Source organism: Scomber japonicus, chromosome 2, assembly GCF_027409825.1.
Source record: "Scomber japonicus isolate fScoJap1 chromosome 2, fScoJap1.pri, whole genome shotgun sequence".
NCBI lineage: Eukaryota > Metazoa > Chordata > Actinopteri > Scombriformes > Scombridae > Scomber > Scomber japonicus.
In genome coordinates this window covers 17,973,408-17,995,739 of record NC_070579.1, presented here as the reverse complement: position 1 = coordinate 17,995,739, position 22,332 = coordinate 17,973,408, and the positions used below count along the sequence as shown (strand labels likewise).

The window sequence follows — 22,332 nt, the reverse complement described above, 5'->3', positions numbered from 1 at the left end:
ATTTTGACATTAGAAACTGGAAATTGGCTGTAACAAGAAGTTATTATTTTTCCATATTGACTTGACAATCTCAAGTTACTTTACTGCCACCCATATATATGACTGCCACCTATAGCCAATATGTCTGCCTAACACACACCTGCAACACAGACACAGACACACACACACACACACACACACACACACACACACACACACACACACACACACACACACACACACACACGCACACACACACACACACACGTTCAAATTATTTGCCAGATCATGTACAATAATGTCACATATTTAACTTAATCCCACTAGTTTATATTTTTTACACTGACTATTTTCTTTTTCTTTCCATCACTGTGTTTTCATCATCTGTCAATAGTCAGTCAATAAAGGTAGTATTTTAATATTTATAATTATTTAGTCTGATCAATCTATATAATTATCTATATAACTTCCAGAAGGAGAAAGCAGGCAAGGCATTTGTGTGACCTTTTTTTGTCGAATGATGCTAATGTTACAATTCTACAATATTTTCCACATCCAGAGATGAACTGTGCAATCTGGCCTCCATTTTGAGAACGACCATGCTACATGTGGCTTGTTGTACTTTCACCATGGCTTTGTTTTTTTACAACCAGAGGTTAATAGATTTGATGGATATAGTCTTAACAATACCTCATGAGATCAAAGTCCATATGTATCCATGTGTGCATTGTGCCATAAACAAACCCTGTTCAAACAAATGACACACACAGACAAAGCCATAAAAAGCTTTTTTATTAAAATCTTAAAAGGCATGCTTTCTTTTGATACTGCCGCCAAAGAGTTGTGATTGGTTTGAGAACAAAGTCCCATTAATTCAGCGTAAGGCAAAAAAATATTTCCTGTAAGACCTGTAAGTTGGTCAATAGTGGTCAAGGTCAAAAATATTACTTGAGCAATGAACATGAAGTCTGACACTGTGAAAGGCAGTTTTAGGTATATGACTGCAATTATACTGAAACAAGTCTAAGAGTATCCAGTCATGCTAGTGCTCTGTGAGGCTGTAGGTATGGTGCTTGAGCTGAATGCTTAACACAAAATACACCTCAGGTCAATGTGATGTCATTTGTTTTGTAAGTATTTTGACTTGTCCAAAGTTTTGGACAAATAGAAATTTTGATATGATAATGTGCTACAGGAAAAGTCAAAATATCCCAAAAACCTATTGCAGTTAATTCTGAGAGTATTATATGTGCACCAAATTGGTACACGTTATTCATTTATTTGAAATCTCATTGTGTCAGAAGAGGTAAAGTCAAGGGATCACCAAAGTTAGTGGGATTTGTCTTCTGCATGGATATCTGTACCATATTGCACAACAATCCATCCAATATCTGTTGAGATATTTCCTTTACAACCAAAACTGTCATCCCAACGGTATCAGTACACCTTGAATGTTTATACAATGGCAATCCCTCCAATAGTTAATATTTCACTGTGGGCCAAAGCAGTGGACCTTGACAGACATTGGCATCCCCAGAGTCATGCCCCTAGCATCTCTAAAAATTCTTGTATACGTAATTTGGCCTTACTGAAAGCGCCTTTAAAATAGCTTGTTTTATACATTTTTTGTTTTATTGTGCAGAAAACATATTGTATTTGGGGATCAGTCATCTTCAGAAAGCATCTTATAATGAATGGATGTGGAATCTCTTGTGGATTTTGGCCTCTGCTAATTTATTTAGTGGCCATTATATTATAAGTCATATAATATATTTCAGTGCCAAACATTCTTGTTTAAGGTGTGAATTCATTTGAAAGATTCTGTGAGAAAGTCAAGCACAACCACACCCTGAGTGACATAAGTTTCCTCAGGGTGAAAAATATGACCACGCTGAAAGAGTCAGCATTGTTTACTCAGTTATGTGTTTGAATAGGGTATCTGATTGTTCAGTATAGTTTACTTTATTAAGTCTACTTGGTTACGTAATACTGCTAAGAGTGACGTCTGCTGTCCAGAATATAATTTAAGTGTGCTGAAAATGAATTAGCTTGTAATCAATGAATTATTGAGGTGTTCTTACACACATAGACATATGATGATGATAATGCCGCAATGTGAAATATATGCAGTCATGTGTTGATGACAAGTTCATCTGTAATAGTGATCAAAATGTGTGCATCTAGTGAAATGGAAGTACAACAGGTGTGCAGTGAACACACTGTGTGGTGATCTGAAAACACAATAGGAACTGTCATTACCTGTGATTCAATGAAGAGGAAATGCATCCATTCATTGTTCTGGCAAGGAAGGCAGTATCTGGTTGCTATGACCAGAAATCATTGTAGCTGTTAAATGTTAATGAATTACCTGTCTAACCAGATCAGACATTTTTTTATGAATGGCATTTGTAGGTTTTTACTAGAAATAATACCTTTTTGAGGTCAAACTTAAAAAATAGCATGCATAACAATTTAAAGAGTTTTTGATTTGATTTTTGTCATTTTTAAAACATAACCCACTGAGTCACTGAAAACCAATTACCTAACAACCAGTTCCATTAGTCAAGACATTTGAGTTCAGTTTGAATCCTTGAAAATCACTTTTGCTCACTCTGCTTTTAGATGATCAATTCAAGTGCAATGTTATTTTCACTCATTCATTTAATTCATCTTCAAGTTTTGCTAAATCCATTTAATGCATGTAACTTGACAGCTCAGTCACAATTTTACTTCTGGGTTTGCTTTTTCCTATGATTATAAAGTGTATGGTGGGCTTAAAATGTTCAATTTATTTGATTAGGAAAGTTCCTTATCATCTGTGTGTAATAATACTCTCTGCATCGCCATGTGTGATTTACAGCACCTGGACTATTTACATAAATACTTCCTTGTCAACTTTTGGTACATTGTTATTTTCTCTGTGAGGTTCATTTAAGTTTGTTATAAGAATTTTTAATTCTGGTGAGATCAAAAATAAGTTATAATAACAATTAAATAATTTTCTGGTGTTGCCATTGCTCTGTCCTCTAAACTTCAAGGGAGAGAAGGTGCATCACATCACTTTCTCTACCTGATGGATGTAATGGTATAAAGGGAAGAAGCATAGCACAGCAGTGGAGGGGTGTGTCCACATAGCTCTCATTTCAGGTAGACATGGGGAGGAGCTTCTACCTGTGCAGAGCAGGCAGTCATTGCACAGAGAACAGTGCACCTGTTATACCTCCCAGGCCCTCTGTCTGCCTCTCTTCCCCTTCTTTTCTCCTTCATTGATCAGAAAGCACAAGGGAGCTGACAGCCTCGCCATGGATCCCAAGGAGGCCAGTGGGGCTGAAAAAGAGAAGGAAAAAGAGAAGGAGAAAGTGATAAAGAGGAGGAACAGGCCTGTATTCCTGCGCTACTTGGAGAGGAGAAAGACGGACACTGTTGTGGCTGATGACATGGCCAAAAGTGACATCAACCTGGGAACGCTGGTGAGGAGGAGTCAGTCTGACAAGACGGAGTACAGCGCTAAACTTAAAGGTACATCAGCTAATGACCTCCCCAGGGGTCAAAACTATGGTAACAATCTACACACACGTGAGACAACACTGAAAAGTATTTTTACATCTTAAACTTGTTCATAACACACTGGCTAGGAAACCTTTAGACTAATACATCCACTACAAATGGACCGAAAGGGCAGAATCTATGGTTAGAGGTGGTTAAAATGTAATACCCCACACACACACACACACATACACGCATACACACACACACAAACAGTATGCCCTGCTCTATAGCTGTGGATACTGGGCACCTGTTGTGTTACTATGTGTTGAGGAGGAGATACTCCCACAGGGATGAAGCCACATATGCAAACTGTGCTCCAAACTCAGGCACAGAGGAGTGGCTTTATAAGTGTTCCAGACCAGCTGGTAAACAAGACCTAGACACCGGTGACGCATGAAGTTCTAGGTTTAATGAAAGAGAAATTTAAGACATTACAGGAAAGAAACGTATTGTGATACAAAACGACTCGTAAATTCAGCTGTACGTTGTCTCATTACAGTCTGCTGACACACTCTTTTTTCAGACACACATGTCCGTGTTTCTGGCTTCAGTGACTAGGAATGCTGCACTTCAGGCAAAATGACTAGAATCATGTGTGTCAGTAGGGGGTTACTATTAAAGAGCAAGCCAAAAATATGTAGACTCTCCAGTGCTACTTGTTCTTCCTTTCCTTTTCAATGAACAATACAATTCACATACCAAATAAACTAGTGGCACTACAAGTAAAACCTACTTCTCACTTGGTGGTGCACTGATAAGATAACTTTCACATACACACACACTCACAGACAGACAGACATACACACTCACAGACAGACAGACACACACATACATACACCCACTCACACACACACACACACACACACACACACACACACACACACACACTTGCCTTATCAGCAGCTGTTCTGTTTACCTGAAATAGAGAAACTCTCTACTCCTTTGCACTTTCTGTTGTTGTAACTAACCTGCATAATGACAGAAAGGTTGTCAAAAACACTAGGGTGTTTTCAGTAAACTAATCACCCCTCCTGTTTGACTTTAGCCTCACACCTGACAAGCACTATTACATATTTACAGGGGTATTACCATTGCAAATATTGACAGAACGATGACTTCACTGAAAGAGGAAACATGTGAGCTGCTGCCTGACAGTGTTCTCATCTGCTTGTCAGACAGGTTGGTTGAGTCACGGAACAATGACAACATGACATCACTATGCCTAATTATCTACAGTAACTCAATATAACAGTTCTGATTATGATTTACCAGCTCAAAACTAACATGAAAAAACAGATATTCCTGTATCATTCATCAGTGAGTGTCACCTTGATGTATAAAAAATACATTTTGTGGCATTTGTTGTAGTAGACACGATGACTTTCTAACATACCTTTTTATAGAATAGACATAGGTTTTATTCTGCACAGTGATAAAACCCTAAGTGCTATGTGGCAAAGTAGAACGTGTCATTTTTTTTGATGGGACACATGATACACCATGCCTTGTATTCTGTTCACTGGCCGTCCGTTGAATCCCTTTCAATGGCCTCAGCAGTGAAAAGCCCTGTATCCACTTTCATGGGAACTCCTGTGCTGGTAACCATATTTCACCAAGCATAATGCTGGTAAAGATAAATCAGTAAAGTTTGGATCTCCAGTTGAGTCTAGATAGGCTAAAATACATTTTTGTGCAATTGTGATGTGTCAGTATGCAGGGGTTTTTTTGAAGGCCACGTTGGAACACGACAACTTTAACTGTGCAAAATGCTTTAAGATAATTTTATGTAATTTTCAACAATCAGATGGCGTGCAGTGGCAAGAAAAGATGAGAGTCAAAGCTTATAATGTATGAAAAGAGCTGAAACCAGATTTGTGTCCTTCAAATTAAAAATAGAATATGCCTCTGCACAAGAAGCTACTGCAATATCTCAACCAGATAAGATTTTCTCACGGGTGGGGGTTTGGAGAAATTCTGGGGTTTCTTTTCACACTGAAAGCCTGTGAAGACACATGACACTGCATGATACTGTTGAAACAGGAATGTGATACGTCTTTTACATAACATTCCCACTAGTATGCTAGAAATATCTGTAAATGTCTCTGATACTCTTAGTCGATATAATGAAGAACACCATTCCACTGTAATAGGCAGAGTAACAACAAGGTATAATTAAAAGGGATTTTTTTGACATACATGATTGTCTTTTTCTTGGAGTATTATCGGGCACTGACAAGTTAATTCATAACTGCTGACGGCAAAGGACTGCACAGCCATGTTCAGCCTTATGACAGTCAATGTGCCATATACAATCATATTACATAACCTATTTCTTTGCTATATAATATCCTGAGAAGCTGATCTCAGAAGAAAGCTGTTATTCTTTATTACTATTCTAAATTGTCTTCAGTCATTAAGAATTACACCAAACTGAGGAGAAGGATTTAGGTTACAGTGTTTGTAACTGTCTTTAAAAACAACTATCCCAGTAAACTGTGATCTGTATCAAGGTAAAGAGGAGGGCATAAAAACATCAACATTATAATACATTCTGACTAGAATACAATAGCCCTTTAATTATCAGTGTCAGTGAGGGGATGATTCACCTCTGCAGGTGATCATTGTATTCCTGTATCTCAGGATCAAGAAAAGTTACAAATGAGCCTGGTATTGCTGGCAGAATGTGATTAGATCTCTGCCAGTCAACACAATCTGTACAGTGTTTGCATTCATTAGAAAGTCCTGATCACTGGGCAAAGACACATGAGCCATTCTACTCAGCTTCACCAAAAGGCTTTCAGCTGTGTCTTACTGGACTGTTTTCTTACAGAAATACTGTAGTGGCATTCATAATCTCTGCAAATTGCAAGTTGTCGTCATTTGTATTCCTATGGAAAATATGACCAAATCAGAGTGAGATAGCTTTACATTATTATGTCTAACCTACACCTGTCATACTTGTTTTCCTTCCTCAGTGCAACTTCCTTGTAGTCCTTGTTTTGCTTATCATGTGTGAAAAATTAGATCCGGTCGAAAGCCAGAATTAATGAGAGCATATACAAATACCAGGTGTAAATGCAAAGGTGTGACTGGACTAATCATTAGGCAGATAGCTAATAGTTAACAAAATAGATGGCGGAAGTATTCTTGCGGAAAATGTCCTTAATACTTGGTGTGTGTGTGTATGTGTGCGTGTGTGTGTGTGTGTGTACATTATTTGTTCATGTATGGGAAATGAGCAAGCTGATGCTGATGGATTGCAGTGAAATGGTTTGTGTGTTAATGCACAACTGTGTATGTGCGTATGCATGTGTGCGCCTGTGTGATTCCATGTCAGCATGTCAGCGTGTGTGTGTGTGTGTGTGTGTGTGTGTGTGTCCTTGCATATGTAGGTATGTGTTTATCAATGTGTGCCACTCCCCCCACACTCCCAGCCTGAGCAGATGGAATGCCTGAGCACGCCGTAGCATTACATCAGCGGCACGATTAGTCCCGTAACTTGACACAAGCCTCGCAGCCTTCTGTTTCCCTCCCTCCCTCTATCCATCCCTCTCTCACTCACTCACTCCCTCTCTCTCTCTTCATCACTCTCTCCCCCCAGAGGAGGAAGTGGTGCGTGGCGTCGATTAGGCAGCGAGGAAGCATCCCTCTCCCCTGAACAGACACTCCTGCCTGCCATGCAAAGCACAGAGCAGCCACAGACTGATTAGGCAGCAGAGCAATAAAAAAAGAGTAGTGAGCCTGACTGGCATGTTAAGTGAGGCCTTTGGCGCTTTAGTCAAAATAATTAGATCACCATGAAATATCGATGGCTGCTCAGGCATCAAGCAGATGTGTTAAAAGAGATGTATGTTTTTCCACGCATGCACAGCCCACAGGCCCAGGGTGTTTACCAGCATTTTAGCAGATGCATATGTGCCACAGATGGCTTGAAATGTTGGCAAAAAATATATATTTTTCATATAATGCAAATTTACAGTTAAATATAGGTTTATGTTCACATCATCATTTTGTAAGAACTTATATTAACTCATTAGGGTAATTGTTATATGACACCTAAGCTTATTTAAATCTATGTTCATTTTGTAATAATTGATCTTTTTCCCTCAGAGAAAATGACACCACATGACTTGTCAATTCCCCCCTCCCCTGCACTGGACCCAGAGGAGATCCGTTTGAGAAAGATGAACCGCAGGGCAAAGGTCATTCAGGAGCTTATCCAGACAGAGAAGGACTACCTCACTGACCTGGAGCTATGCATCAGAGAAGTGGTTCAGCCTCTAAGAAACCTGCAGGTAGATGGTGGTGAATGCCTTTTAGGACTCTCACTTGTTGTAGGTTTAGTTAGTGTGGCATCAACCCAACTAACACACACTATAACTTTGCAAATTCTCTGTAAATGGTTTAAATGATATCAATTAATTTGATATGATTTAATTTGTACAATGTAAGGTTACAACTCAAAGTTACTGTATATGTAACAATATTCAACAGCTGATTTGGTGCAACTTAAACCTAACCCAACATTAACACTTATCAAGATCTGCAAACAACTTTTCACAAAATGATCACTTTAAACGTAAGACTTTCTACAAAGACACAGGAAGTCAGGATTGTAATATCCAAATTCGGTGTGGAATAACTTGAAGTAATATGAAAGACATTTTTTACAGTGACTAACGATTCTGGTTGATTGATACTTTGACATGAAATTAATTATTAGAAGATTTTGATTGTTCTGTTTGTTCAATTTTTCACCATAGTTTCCTTATCTTCTGTCAGATTGTAGATATAGATCGGCTGTTCACCAACATGGAGACAGTGTGTGAGGTATCTGCCGCACTCCTTCATAGACTGCAGGAGGCTATGGCTGACCCTGATCTAGAAGCAGTTGTTATAGGTAACACTTCTTGTTGCCTGACTTTATACTTTCTTAACTTTTACTGCTCTGGTTAGTACTGTATAAACATTTCACAAACGTTTCCTGTTTATTTGAAGGAGAAGTATTCATCCAGGCGAAGGCAACTTTAGAAGATGTATATAAGATTTACTGTTACCACCATGACGAAGCCAACATTGCACTCAAATCCTATGAAAAAGAGGAAGAAATAAAGAAACATTTCACCACTTGTGTATTAGCGCTGAAGTAAGTTAAGTCACTTCCTCCAAATATTTCTCAAATTATTTTTGACTTTAATTATTTTTTTCTGACTTTCCTGATATTCTAAAGATCTTCATTTAATGGCAATTTTATTTATCTTTTTTTTTATCACAGAAAAATCTATGACCTAGAGTAAGTACCCTGTAATGGAAATTTCATCTTGCATTTTGCAAGTACTGAATCCCATATCAAATTTACTGGATTTTCACATGTATGGGTTTTGATTGTAAATTGATAACATGCTTATTGCCACAGAGGGAAACCCAACTTGCTGGACATGGGTTCACTCATCATCAAACCTGTCCAGAGGATCATGAAGTACCCATTGCTGCTTAATGAGCTGTGGCATGCCACACCTGAAGACCACCCAGACTATCGGCCACTTCAAGAAGCTTTAACTGCTGCCAAGATCATCAACGTTAACATCAATGAGTTCAAGAGACGCAAGGATATAGGTAAGGTTGCCAACACTAGTTTATACAAAATAGAAATTTGTTACTGCTGTCTATTTAACAAGTAGCCCTGCTTTATGTATTAGTTGCCCTGCTAAATCATCTCCTAGTCCATCCTTTCCATATTTTTTCAAACTTAATTCTTTCAGCTTTGGTCTCACATTTTCATCTATTCTCAGTTATGAAGTATAAGGGGTTGGAAAATGAAGGAACATTGAGGGGCAAACTACATAAGTTCAACATCCACTCCATCCGAAAGAAAGGTGATAGGTTTGCTGGCTATCTCAAGATACTCACTGGAGTCGAACCACAGGTAAGAGTTAACTTTTTTACACATCTCTGTCTTATATATACATCATACATATACAAATTACTGCTATTTGGGATGCTCAGTCAGTGGTATTTTAAAGTGTATACATTTGGAGTAAAGGTTAACTTTAAGCTCCATATTTTCTGTTTGTAGGTGAGAGATGAAATATTTGATAGAGAGGAGAAGCTGTTCAGGAGTCTGGAGAAAGCTGTGAGGCAACTGGTCAAAAATGTCCAATGTTACCTGCAGCACACTCAGGTAGGCCATTGCATGCAAATGCATGTACCATGTGTGTGTTAGAAATTGCTTATATCCTTGTGCTCTAAGGCTTTTTTCTTGGTGTTTTTTCTGCAGGAGATGGTGTCGGTAGCTGTTCAAAATATCCAGGACATGGAACATGTTGTCAAGGAGCCAAACAAAAATGACACAAACGGATTATCGCACAGTAACGGCAATGACCCCTATAAGCACTTTGTAAGTATGGCCATTTTTGTACCTGACTAATTCACACTGAAAATGACAAAACATCGTGTTTCTTCTGTTTTCATATGCAGTTTTGTCATCAGTTTAACTTAGGGCACACCTTACTTTACTGTTCAGCTTTCCCCTCTTCCCTTGACTCCCTGGATCATGTCTACCATTGCTTTTCTTTCCTGTTTCATGTTTCATGACCTTCCATTCTCCCTCTGTGAGTCATCTGCCACTCTGCCCATAGCTAGATGTCTTTTGTCCATTATATTAATCCCCTTCTGCTCTGCGTCTAACCTTTCACTGCCACCTTCCTTTTTCTTGTCTCCTTTCTCTGTGACTTGCACTGTTGCCAGTTCTGAGATACCTGTGCCTTCGAATAAGATTCTTTGTGTAGCAGTGATTCACTGAAGCAAATCAGCACTCCCTCAAACCCAGGTCTGTGATAAGTTTTACAGCAAGTTTAAGTGCAGAAACAAAGAAAAAGCTACAGATTTATTTTATATGGAAGAACTCCATTGTGTTTGCCAATCAAAACATGACAGCTGTAAGTGATAGTTGCTTTCAGGAAAAAAGAACAGTTCTATTTACTTTATGTATTGTACTACCCATTACATGCTGTTCATTATAATAGGTAAGTCTGCTTTAGTTTTTCTGTGGCTAAATAACATCATCTCCTGTTTGTCTGCAAGTGAATCAAGCTGTAGCAGATCTGTTTGTTGTTATGTAATCAAGGTTAATGTTAAGGCGTACTTTACTGTCTCCCCTTGGAGTTAATTGTTGTGAATTAGAGAAACAAGAGATTGCATAGCTGAGACATTATAAAAAATCACATAAAACAAACAGACACTTAAAGTACCTAATATGTATAGAATGCATACCAGAAAATTCTAATGTGGTATATCTCTATTCGTCGTCTGCCATCTTTTTGTCTTCTTCTCCCAGAAAGACAGTATGGAGCGCTTGGTCCTCGCCCCTCTCTCCTCCCTGCACGGCATGTTCACAGCCCCACAGAAGCTCATCCAGAAACGTTATGACAAATTGCTGGATTACTGCAGCCGCCTGGAGCGCTCTTCCTCTTTTTCATCCTCATCTTCCGCATCCACCACTTCTTCCTCTTCTTCACTGGTGTCAGAAGACCCACCTGGTCCTGCCAGGAGGGACTATGAAGCTCTCAATGCCCTGCTAGTAGAGGAGTTGCAGAGGTTCAACATGGCTGCCTATACTATCCTAACCAACTGCGTGGTTTATCTTGTGGCCTTACTCAGAGGGCTGACAGATAAAATACTACTCCGCTCCCCATCCATACATCAGCTACCAGTGAGGACCTAACACATGATACACATTATTAGACATATTTCATTTTCAGTGTATTCGATATTTAATCTGAAATGTGTTAAATTTGCTTTTGCAGGCTCCATTATCAAACATTGCTGAAGTGCAGAACAGCGTAATGGATGAGCTGAACAATCTGACTTTTGTCAAGGATAATGCGCAAAAGTTAATGGAGCGAAAAGTCAGCTTTGAGAGACAACGAGACAAGAAAATGACGGTAAAAAGTGGCAGGGGAAAGTGACCTATTCTATATCATTCACATCTAGAGATTGAATAGTGTGGGCACATTTTAGATCAGATGTGTAAGATATGGAAACAACTCAAAGACTTAAAGCGACTCTTACCTTTCTTGCATTTCACACAGCACTTTGAAAAAACTTGAACAGCAGCAGCTCCTCCTCCCTCCTATGTCCCACCCCTGCACTCCCTTCACCCCTCACCCATCATTCGGACCGAATGACATGATTGGTCAGAGTTTTCACAGAATATTATGAGAATGGAATAATGATGAGTTTCTATGTCTGGGGGTCTCTGTAACATTTTAGAGTGCTTTAACCTAAACAAAAAAAATTATAAAAATGTAACAAAGGTCAGGGTCGCTTAAAGGTTAAAACAAATGTTCCACATATTCCTGAGTCTTTCACAATTTTTTGAACAATTCTAAGTCATAAATGAGGTATAATTTCTTATCAAAGGTAGACACAGAGAACAGCTCCAGGTTGTGATTAACTAGGGCACTTGGCAACCCATAGCTCCACCAGGTATCAGTCCCTTGACACGTGTATACTATATCTACTGATTATGTGCGTAGGAGGTGCACAGATATACATAAACATCTGTACATACAATGTTTGTGCTTGGACATTTGAGTAAATCTATTTGAAACTCCCATCCCCCATTGAATACGCTTGTGTACCGATAACCAATAGCACGCCTACATCAGCCCACACACCATACCCACTTCAAATATTTACACCAATACTCCTTCGTGTTGTGCTGTTCTCCAGATGCCAGAGGTACAGCATCAAACTGAGGAACAGCGTGCCTGGCTGCTAGCAGAATACCCACTGAGCCGTCTGTACCAGTTGAAGAGGAAGTGTAATGGCTGCCAGGAGCAGGACCTCAGCCTGGTGGAGGGAGAGCTGGTGGCCCTGCTGGAGGACATGGACCCATCAGGCAGTAGCAGCCGCTGGCTGGTTCACACTGGAGGCAAGTGTGTGTGTATGTGTGTGTATGCATAAGGACAAATATCCTTGGGAAAGAGGTAGCTCTTGGTGCAGTAAGACACACAAGGTGAATTAAGTTATCACACTAGATCATCTGCAGGTATGGTAGGTATAGGTTTCTTCTGTAAATAAACCTGCAGCTATGAGATGACTGATGCTGTGCAGACACAAAACTTTACTTTCTGACACTGACAAGTCAGCACACAAGAATCAGTCCCAGGAGCTCCTGTGATGTCATGGTTGTTGGTACCTCTTTGCCTGCCTCTGGAGATGGTTGCCTCACAACAGGGCCAACTCCATAGCTTGTCTCCGTCCTCCCTCTACATCTTGCAGAGGCACCTGAGATCCCAACGTCTTGTTTGGAACAAACCGCTGTGCATTGTAAGCAGTGTTAGAGTACAAAGCCTCTCCCTCTGGGTATTCAGATACAAGGATGGAGAGATGCTGCTTGCATGCCTCTCTGTACTCTGCAAAAACAAGTTCTTTTTTATGAGGTCTAGAAAAAAAAGTGTGTTTTTTGGTATGAAGTACATTCTTCACAGACTTGTCTTTTCCTCTGGGATTACAAGCTTTCCCAGGAAGCTGTTCATATTTCTGTTGATATCAACACTATGAATATGCTTGCCTCATATTTACACACTCTTCACGTGTTTTATTGCGACTGGATTTAAGATTGTGTAAGCAAATGCTCTAGCTTTCAGCCTCAGTGTGAGACGTGAAATGCGAAACACACATTTATCCATTAGAAATTATGGCAATTTATTTTATGATGCAATTTGTGGGGGTTGGTTCACTATGAAAAAAAAAAAGGTGACACTTTGTTTTTTATAATGTTATCCTGATCTCCTGGAGATTGTCAGTGTAATGTGCAGGTGTGTACTTAATTGTTAATAGTTAAAAACAGTAAAGTAAAAACATTTCAGTGCAATAAAATTGTTTCATATGTGGATTCATATGTTCTTGACATTTGAAATTTGTAGTAAAGTAGATTCTTAACAATTCTTAAAAATGTACTTTTTTGAGGGCACCTCAGACTGCTGAGAGTTTTGGAGAAACTTTGAGATTTATTTTCAAATGTAAAGTGTATTACAAATAAAATGCATTATTATTATTACTAATCGTTGTAGTAGTAGTAGTAGCAGTAGTAGTAATATTACTCTTATTATTATCATTATTATATGATATATACATATGGAATATTAGTATATTAACATATAGTAAGCTATGAAGCATTTCAGTAACATTTACTTTCCAGTATTTTCTGTCAGTTTAAAAATTGTAACAAAGTAACAACATACTGTATGTATCTAAATATGAGTGGGTACATACCTAACCAATTGAACACTTCTCATTTTCTCATATTATTTTAACGAATTGCAGCATCTTTTCTGTGACTTACCCTAAAATGAACCTTTACATATTAACACATTTCAAGAAAAGTAGTATAAAATTAAGGGACTATGCAAAATAGAGAATAACATTCATCCATTGCATTGGGGTGATGGGAGATATCTCAAAACCTGGACAATTAAACTATTCCCATGGCTAGATACTGAATTTCAGCATTTTCAGTGTACCAAGTCTTCAAAAACTGACCAGATTTGACAAACTGTCCCGCTGTGTCATTGTTAGGTACACAGGGTTATGTCTACTCCACATTCCTGAAGCAGTACAACCCTCTGAGGGACTCACAGCGGGCAGGCCAGATGGCCAAAGAGCAGCAACAGCAGCAGCCGCCTGCCATGGTGGATGAAGACTTCGATGACCTCAGCCTGTTTGTGTCAGGCAGTGGCAGCAGCAGCCTGCTAAGTTTCAGCCTCAACACCAATGACAGCAGCTCAACTCTCTCTGGACTGCAGGGGGAGCCCGAGAGCTCTGAAGACCTGGAGGACACACTGGATTCAGAGGCTCAGCAGGTGTGTATGGTGCCTTGAATGTTTTTCTTTTGATTTCTTGCAACATATGGGTGTCATTTTAAGATACTGCATTGCTAAGCAGCGGTGAGACAGAGAAAAAAATCCTTTTTGAAGAGGAATTGAAAAGATTCCAAATCAGCTCAGATTTGTTTACAGTTTAAGAACACTCAAGGTCAAGAAGGCTAATGTCAAAGTTTTCTAATCTTAAATTGCAGCAAGACTACACACACACATAAGTGTATGTACAGACAAACACATTGTAAACCAAACTGAAACTAACCAAGCTGTATCATAATTTCAGAAACATATGGCAGTGGGTCTCTTCTAGCTTCTGCCCATTATTGAAAAAAGAAACAAGGGTGGTGAGGGTTAAAATCATTCTCACAGTTCAGACATGCAACCCATGATGAGCCAAAAAGGTTCACAAGCACTGACATAAGGGAGGGAACAGAGACACTACTAACCTCATAATTACAATAAAACAATGGCTCAGCAAACAGTGAAACTTTTAACGAGCATTTCAGGGGTTCATAAATGTCTCCTCACAGAAGAGTGTCCACCTGTGCTTTGTCTGCCTTGTAGTCATGTCTACATTCACTATCCACTACCCAATATCCCTCTGATCTCTATAAAAATGACAGTTATAGGTGTTTTAAAATATACAGTGTTGACTAAAGGTCAGTTGATTGTAATCAAAAAGAATTAGGACTTGTAGTAACCGTTTGTCCATGCAAAAGTTAATACACAGTGCCACCTTGTGGCTTTACAGGAGAACATACTTTAGTGATGGCTGCAAGATTTGTTATGTGCTACTCTAGAGAGAAAAATAACAGTTTGTAAAAGTCAGCTGCACTTAAATGCACCATTGTTAAGTTGAATGGTTTCACAAAAAAAGTAAGCTGAGCAATGGCTCTGTCAATTTTCTGTTTAAACTTTTGGAGATTTGTTTAGCCTCCGATGCCATCTGATTTCCATCTCTTTCCACAGTTCTATGCTGTGTATGCATTTAAAGCCCGCTGTGACCAGGAGCTAACCTTGCAGGAGTACCAGCACGTCCGCATCCTCAAGTTTTGTGACCTGGGAGGTAATAAGGAGTGGTGGTTAGCTGAAGCTAATGGACAGAAGGGATATGTCCCTGCTAACTACCTTGGCAGGATGTCCTACGCATAAATAGTGGCCCTGTATTTATGCAGAGGATATCCAGAAGCCAAACCACCCAGAGGACCAGATAAACATGAACCTGTGGCATTTTAAACAAACCCGCTTACTTTTTTAATCCATTGTTAAAACAGAATGTCCTGACTGTAAATCCTGTTGTATTTCTGCTTTGTGAAAGTGATAATTGCACTAGGTATTACTAGAACTTAAAAGATCTTTCTTACCAAAAGTGTTGATGTCAAATCCACTTTGCCTTCAGAAGATTTTAAGAAAGAGCTCACCAATGTGACTTGACCAAAATTCTGTGATAAACACAGGTAATGGTAGGAAAATACTGGCTGTACTGAGCACTTTGTACTACAGTGTTGTTGAGTTTATATTGATTATATGATTTATTCATGAAGTAATTTTTTTATATGTGAACTGATTTATAGATGAAGTAAATGTTAAATATATGAAATGATTTATACATGAAGTAAATGTTATATGTGAAATGATTTATACATGAAGTATGTTATTTGAATGTGAAAGAAAAGAATCTATGTCATTTATATTTTATGTCACAAATAAAGATATCTTCTATGATAACTACTGTGATCGCATCTCCATTTGTCCTGCAGAATAAAGTGTTTCACACACTACATAATCACTGCTACTTTCATGTTTGAAAAAAAAGTGGATATTTAATGACTTTTGTTGATAAAAAGTGACTTCACTTTTTCACTGGTTAGATTGGTTAGGACATAAAGGGGGCACACAGAGTCCAGCAGCATTTACACAAAGTAAGATTCAAGTATTTGAATGGATGGTGTTACTCAATGTACAGACTTGCAATACAAACATAATGCTCTGGAACTAAGTCCACACTGTTTAAGCTTTTATTTTCTACTCATTCACACTTCCTACTCCTCCTTGTTTCTTTCTAACTCTACTCATTTCTTTAGTTTCTTCTGCGCTGCTTTCTTCTTCACCAGTTGTAATCGTTTCATGGCGTTAAGCTGGGACTCTTGGGACGTTGGTGCTTTGTCCCCTGGTGGAGCCTTTGACCCATTTCCATTGTTCCCGTTACCTCCTCCATTATTGCCGGACCCTCCGTTTCCCCCTGTGCTTGCCTGGGAGCCACTTGGGGAACCAGCGCCTGATGAAGAAGACCCTTTCCCTTGGTTTTCGCCGCTCGATGAACGGTTCAGTGGCTGCTTACCCAGTGTTAGGGGTGGAGGAGGTTTCAGAGGCACCTGGCTAGAGCCGTTTCCGTTGCCGGCCCCAGGCATCTTCACACCCCCAAGTCCAGACTTTGTTCCTGCTAGCCCAGACAGTCCGACAGGTTTCTGGCCAGAGGAAGTGGGCAAGTTCTTGCTGCTCCCACTTGGTCCTGAGGAACCCAGTTTGGAGCTGGCAGGAAGTGAAGGATTTGTCTTGGCGCCGAATGCAGCCCAGCCTGTAAGACCACTGCCTGAGGAAGAGGAGTTGCTGCTGGCGGGATTGGCTGATGTTGTGGATGTCTATATGACATGATACACAGTTACCACAATTAGGACAATGCAAAACCAATGAATATATAAGTGTCAAATAAGTGTAGCCCATTTACTATTCAAGACAAGATAAATAATCCACCTTTAGACACCAAGCATCACATCTGTGCAATGTTCAGTGCATTTCCTCATTTAATTGGTATAATTTATCTTTGGTGGACAGTTGGATTTGTCAACTTCTACACTTTCTAATATGTAAAATCAAAATATGAGTCAGTACAATTATCTTGTCAAATAGCATGCTTATGTGCATACCAAAAACAGAAAAAAAGAAGCTCAGACATGCAAGATAAAGCAATCTGAAGCTATCCCTAAAGAGGAACTCATTGTGAGAAGCCAACACATTTGATCCATTACATACAGGCACATTACCCCAAGTTGTACTAGTTTTCTATTTATAATGTGCTATAACTAAATATTCTTTGGCTTACATATCATATAAACATGTCTTCAGATTACTGTGTGGTGAAGCAAATACATATTTATCAAGATATGTCAATCAGTGAAAGTTATCTGCAAGCTGGATAATGCCTCAACTTGCTTACTAGGGCACTCTCACTCTGGCTTGTATTAACTTATTTCAAATTACTGGCTACAAGGCAAACTGTTTGATGTAAAAATAACTTTGAGGTGAAAAGTTTTAAATTCATTCCCTCTGGGAGAAATTATACTGTACTGATACCCTATCCAGGCAGCAGAACCCCGTTAAAGCAGCTCTGCACACTGGCAGCAATTGCTTTTCTCTCACTTGCTATCAGTAATAACTTAAGGATGCACAATCGTAGTTTTTGCTTGGTGTGAGGGTGAAACAGGAGCACAAATAATACACAGCAAAAGATTATGGATCAAAAAGGTTGGCAAAATGCTTGGTGGCTATTCAGCAGCTTTACTTCTACACATACAGTCTTGCATCTTTTAACAGTCTAATCCACTGTGATGACTGTAATGAGTTAATACATACCTTCACTTCTGTTCTTTTGAAGGCTTGGAAGGTGCTGGCTGTGTCAGTCTTGGTTTTAAACTCTGCCTTTTTCACTAGTGTATCTTTTACAACCGGTGCTGAAGATGCAGAGGCGGGGGACGGCTTCTGTGCAGGTTTCTGGGCCTTGAGTATAAAACAAAATAGTTAGTTTTAGACCACAGAAACAAAACCAGGACCTGTTAACATTCCTTAGCACTGACTAGTCATCCAATCAGTCAGGATGTGCTCCAAATGCACAAAAGTAATATAAGCAATATAATTAATGTTCCTCACCATTCGTTTCATTTGCCTGGTGCAGCGGGCGCAGTACCACACAAGCCGTGGGTCATTAACTTCTTTGTCTGTCACTTGAGGCTTGTGACAGTCCTGGTGGTACAGGTTATGGCACTCCTGGCACTCCACTAACTGGTTTCCCATGGTCACTGTCATTTGTCTTTGGTAGTTAAAACACAGGACAGCAAAGTCAACATGAGAAAATAACACATTCAGTTATCCTCCAAACTTTCCATCCTCAAAAACTATGCAGATTGAATAATAATAATAATAATAATGATGATAATAATAATACTAGGACAGAAAAAATACTGATATTCTAAATGGCATGTAATACATTTAAACATTTACTTTATCTGCTAATTATTAACATGTACCTGCAAACCACACAAGCCAGACCCATTTCCATGGCAAAGTCATCAGCGTTTGTCTCATCGTAGTCGTTTATATTTGGCAGGAGGTCTTTGCTTGTCTGAACAGTAATTGGAGAAGAACGATTCTCCTGTTTCTCCAAACGTGGTTTTTTCGGAGGGTCCACTTCACCCAAGTCAACCCTGACCTGTTTGTCATTCAGACAGTGAGAGGTTAGTTTGTTCAAAGCATGCTGACATCAGAGCCACTGTCCTACATGAGTTATGCATGTGTTCTTCCTGGAGGCAAAACTCTTGACTCTTATGTCTTCATCATGTTGATCAATTCTGACCTGAGCTGTATGAATCTGCTTAGTCTTTCTTGCCTGAGAATGCAGCTGTGAAATATGGTGCTGTAGGGCTAAAAGAAACTTGACAAAAACACAAAAAACATAACATTTCTTTTACAGCTTTCTACACTGAAACTCTAAAACTAGGAAAGTGTAAATTTAGTTTCATGTGTGATTGTGACTTAACAATGTTCACAATTTATGCTACACTACTTAACAGAGCAACATATCATAGGTATGTTCACAGGAAGCCAAACTGGAGAGTTGATTTACAAAGATTACAGTGTGATAAAAGACATGCTGGCTTTCTTTCTGTTTCTAAATTCAGTTGGCGCATGAAATCTAAATTTATTCTTAAATTAAAAATATTCAAAATGCATTGCTGTACCTTCTCAGATGATCTCTTCTCCCCCTCTTTCCTGCTCTTCTCTGAGCTGGATTTGCTGCTGACACTGCTACTGCTGCTGGAGGATGAGGAACTGGAGGAGGACTTGGAATCCTGTTTACTTAAGCTGAGTTTTGACACAGAGACCTTGGACACCTCTATATCCTGAAGACACACATAAATAACATTCAGTGTTTAGCATTTAGTTCCACTGACTACCAACAAAATAGAAGAAAATAATTGATAGACATGGAGAGACATGGAGTCTTTACTTTTTGTGATGAGCGATAAGATGAATCACTTCCTCTTGAGAGGGACTCATCTAGCAGAGCTTTGAGTTTCTCGGCTGAATCTTTACTCTTGGAGTGCAGGTAGCTCAGTCCCTTAAGGAAGATGGGATCCAACTCCAAACTGACAGGTCCAGCCATGGCTTGAACTAGGAGTCAAAACAAATTATGTCAGGCTACAATAATATATGATCAAATACCAATGCTGAGGTCATCCCATGACAAGACTGGTAAGTTACATATTTGCTAAATATAGGAGTGTACAGTAAAAACAAAACAGAACAAAGGCTGCACATATACACATATAAACATTGCACTGATATCTGAGATAAGAGGGAGAGACTCTTCATTGATTCTACTGATAAAATGTCTTTTTAAAAAAAAAAAAAAAAAAAGGTAACCGTCTCTGTTTTTCTTCAGTGTCGTCTTGCCTCTAAAGTATTCACTGTTTTACAAAGACATATGTAATGATGAACACTATGAATACAATTGATTGCATAAAATGAGCTATTACAAAAGGGAGGAGGAAAAATAGGTCAAGGAAAACCCGCTGAGGGGAAGAAAAGTCTCAATAAGTTTACTCGGACTGGTGTTAATTATGTTCACTGTAATGATTCACTTACAGCAGTGTTGTCTATAGTATGTTCACATCAACGTGCTCTGTAATGATCAATGTGTCCGTGTGAAATTTTGTAGATAAGATGCTCGGAAGTAGCCTACGCCTCGGGATGAGTCTCAGCTATCATAAAGCATGTCCCCTTTCCGTCTATCGGGTTTATTATAAAGAGATATTAATAATGGGTTGATGTGGTTGCTCTGTAACGTTATTACTCCGAACCAGAAACACACGAAGCAATGGCCAAAATTACCTCTCCTCCCCAGCGGAATGTTATAAAAACCCAAGTTCACAATTTATTACTCTATCTTTGGGTACATTACCTTACTTTTCGGGCAAAATCCAGCCTTTTTACACCAGTATTTTGGTTAACAGACGATAAAACACTTCCTACACAGGTCCAAATAGCCGGGGACGCGTCCACTTCTCTTTCCCCGCTTGCGCAACCTTTTAATATGTCCGGAATGTACCAACAGGGAACCTCATGTAAAAAAATATTTTCATTGAAGTTTATTACATAAATTAACTACTTATTGAATATTAAACCAATATATGTAATTACAGTGTCATTTGAATTGATGTAGAATTTTAATTTACACTTTTTTGTTTTGATTTATTTTGTGAAGTTTTTTTTTTTTTTTTTTTTTTTTTTTTTTTTTTTACAATGAACGACAGATGGCGCTGTGAAGTAATGCTATAGCTTTACACACAGGGAAAGAAGAAGCAGCTGGCGTGTCCTAGGAAGCGTGTATCAAAACAACGTGGTTTTACTGCCGGTGTTTGTGTTCCTTCTTTAAAAAAAACGTTGCTGTAAGTATGTTGCCATCATTGTATGCACCTGAATTAAAACAGTATTATAGCCAGGACGCCGTAGCTGTCATGCTTCAAAATGCAAAGAGCTGTGAAATGTATCCATGCTATTTAGTCTGAACACATTTTCGAGCTAATTAAGATTACACGTTAACTGCTTCCTCTGTGTTTTTTCCACAGTATTATCCACAATGAAGCACACATATGCACAGCAGGGGCAAGCCTCCCTCTTTCTAGAAGTCTGCTCCCTAAATGAGGAGCCGCGTCTTCCTCTGCACACCTCCATCGTCCTCTTTCTCTTGTCCTACTCTGAGTGCAAGTCTTTCAAAGTGTATCTGGTCTTCACCAAACCTGCCAGCTCTCAGTCACTTAAGAGTCAGCTACCAGAGTCTTTGGATGTGTGTGACGTTCAGCTGGAAGATCTGCCCCAGTTGGTGAGGGGCTGTCGTCTCCCTGCAGTTTTGGATGAGACTGGGATGCTCTGCAGGGCAGGGCTGGCTGTAGTCCTGAGGCACATTATTAACAGGACCACTGAGGCTGACCCTTCCAGAAATGATGTACTGGCACTGCTGGGCTTCAAGAAGACATGTCTGAAGGCCTGTGCTGAGGTTAGTAGCAGGACAAAAAAACAAATGACCAAAGTACCAATAAGAAAAAGACTGCATGTCCAACAGCATCAGTCACAGTAAGACTTTCTGACACAACTTCACTTACTTGCAAGATACATGAAAAAGGGAAAGCACCTTTTCAGTGGTAAAACTCCAGTAACACCTGCAGTGTTAATACAACTTGATTGTAACACCTGCCTTCATGTTTTGGCATGTTGGCAGTTAGTCAAAATGTAGCAATAACACTTAATTTTACAGACCATTATTTTCTATTCTGTCCAAGAAAGGAACTGATAACCAACTTTTAATTTACATGACTTTTCCTGGAAAGGACTGTGATATTTTGCACTATTTACAGGGCAAACAGAGACGGTAGTCAATTAGTAAACTTCCAATGAATTAAATCCAATAAATTGCAAGTGTATCCAAGTATTTTCTTGAGTGCACAGCAGGTCAGCTGAACATGCAAAAATGTGAAATTTGTTTACAGGCAAGAGTACAATTGAACATTTAATGAAGATCAACGTTTTAAATAATAATTGCATATTTATTTAGGTTTAAATAGGGCGATTCTTTCAAAAAAAG

The 22,332-nt window shown here is 39.1% G+C and overlaps 3 protein-coding genes across 3 annotated transcripts in view; 2 read left to right on the top strand and 1 right to left on the bottom strand.

The window, feature by feature from the left end:
* Positions 1 to 3,281: 3,281 nt before the first annotated feature.
* On the top strand, positions 3,282 to 15,566 carry arhgef38 (Rho guanine nucleotide exchange factor (GEF) 38). The gene is made up of 14 exons (XM_053334662.1): positions 3,282 to 3,498; positions 7,639 to 7,823; positions 8,311 to 8,428; positions 8,527 to 8,674; positions 8,804 to 8,821; positions 8,945 to 9,144; positions 9,321 to 9,454; positions 9,605 to 9,709; positions 9,806 to 9,925; positions 10,865 to 11,239; positions 11,334 to 11,471; positions 12,262 to 12,463; positions 14,113 to 14,396; positions 15,384 to 15,566. The coding sequence occupies exons 1-14, from the start codon at positions 3,282 to 3,284 to the stop codon at positions 15,564 to 15,566; spliced, it is 2,427 nt and encodes an 808-aa protein (XP_053190637.1).
* Positions 15,567 to 16,235: 669 nt separating this feature from the next.
* Positions 16,236 to 20,763, bottom strand: ints12 (integrator complex subunit 12). Its single transcript, XM_053333600.1, has 7 exons — positions 20,653 to 20,763; positions 19,699 to 19,862; positions 19,430 to 19,591; positions 18,719 to 18,900; positions 18,342 to 18,501; positions 18,048 to 18,191; positions 16,236 to 17,056 (listed from the first exon to the last, which is right to left on the bottom strand). Exons 2-7 carry the CDS (start codon positions 19,852 to 19,854, stop codon positions 16,487 to 16,489), a joined length of 1,374 nt encoding a protein of 457 aa, XP_053189575.1. The 5' UTR covers positions 19,855 to 19,862; positions 20,653 to 20,763; the 3' UTR covers positions 16,236 to 16,486.
* Positions 20,764 to 21,324: 561 nt separating this feature from the next.
* gstcd (glutathione S-transferase, C-terminal domain containing) overlaps positions 21,325 to 22,332 on the top strand; it is a 44,405-nt gene continuing 43,397 nt past the window's right edge. The window contains exon 1 of the mRNA XM_053331493.1: positions 21,325 to 21,747. Within this exon, the coding sequence (XP_053187468.1) occupies positions 21,331 to 21,747 (417 nt within the window). The 5' untranslated portion in view covers positions 21,325 to 21,330. The remainder of the gene's footprint in view (positions 21,748 to 22,332) is intronic.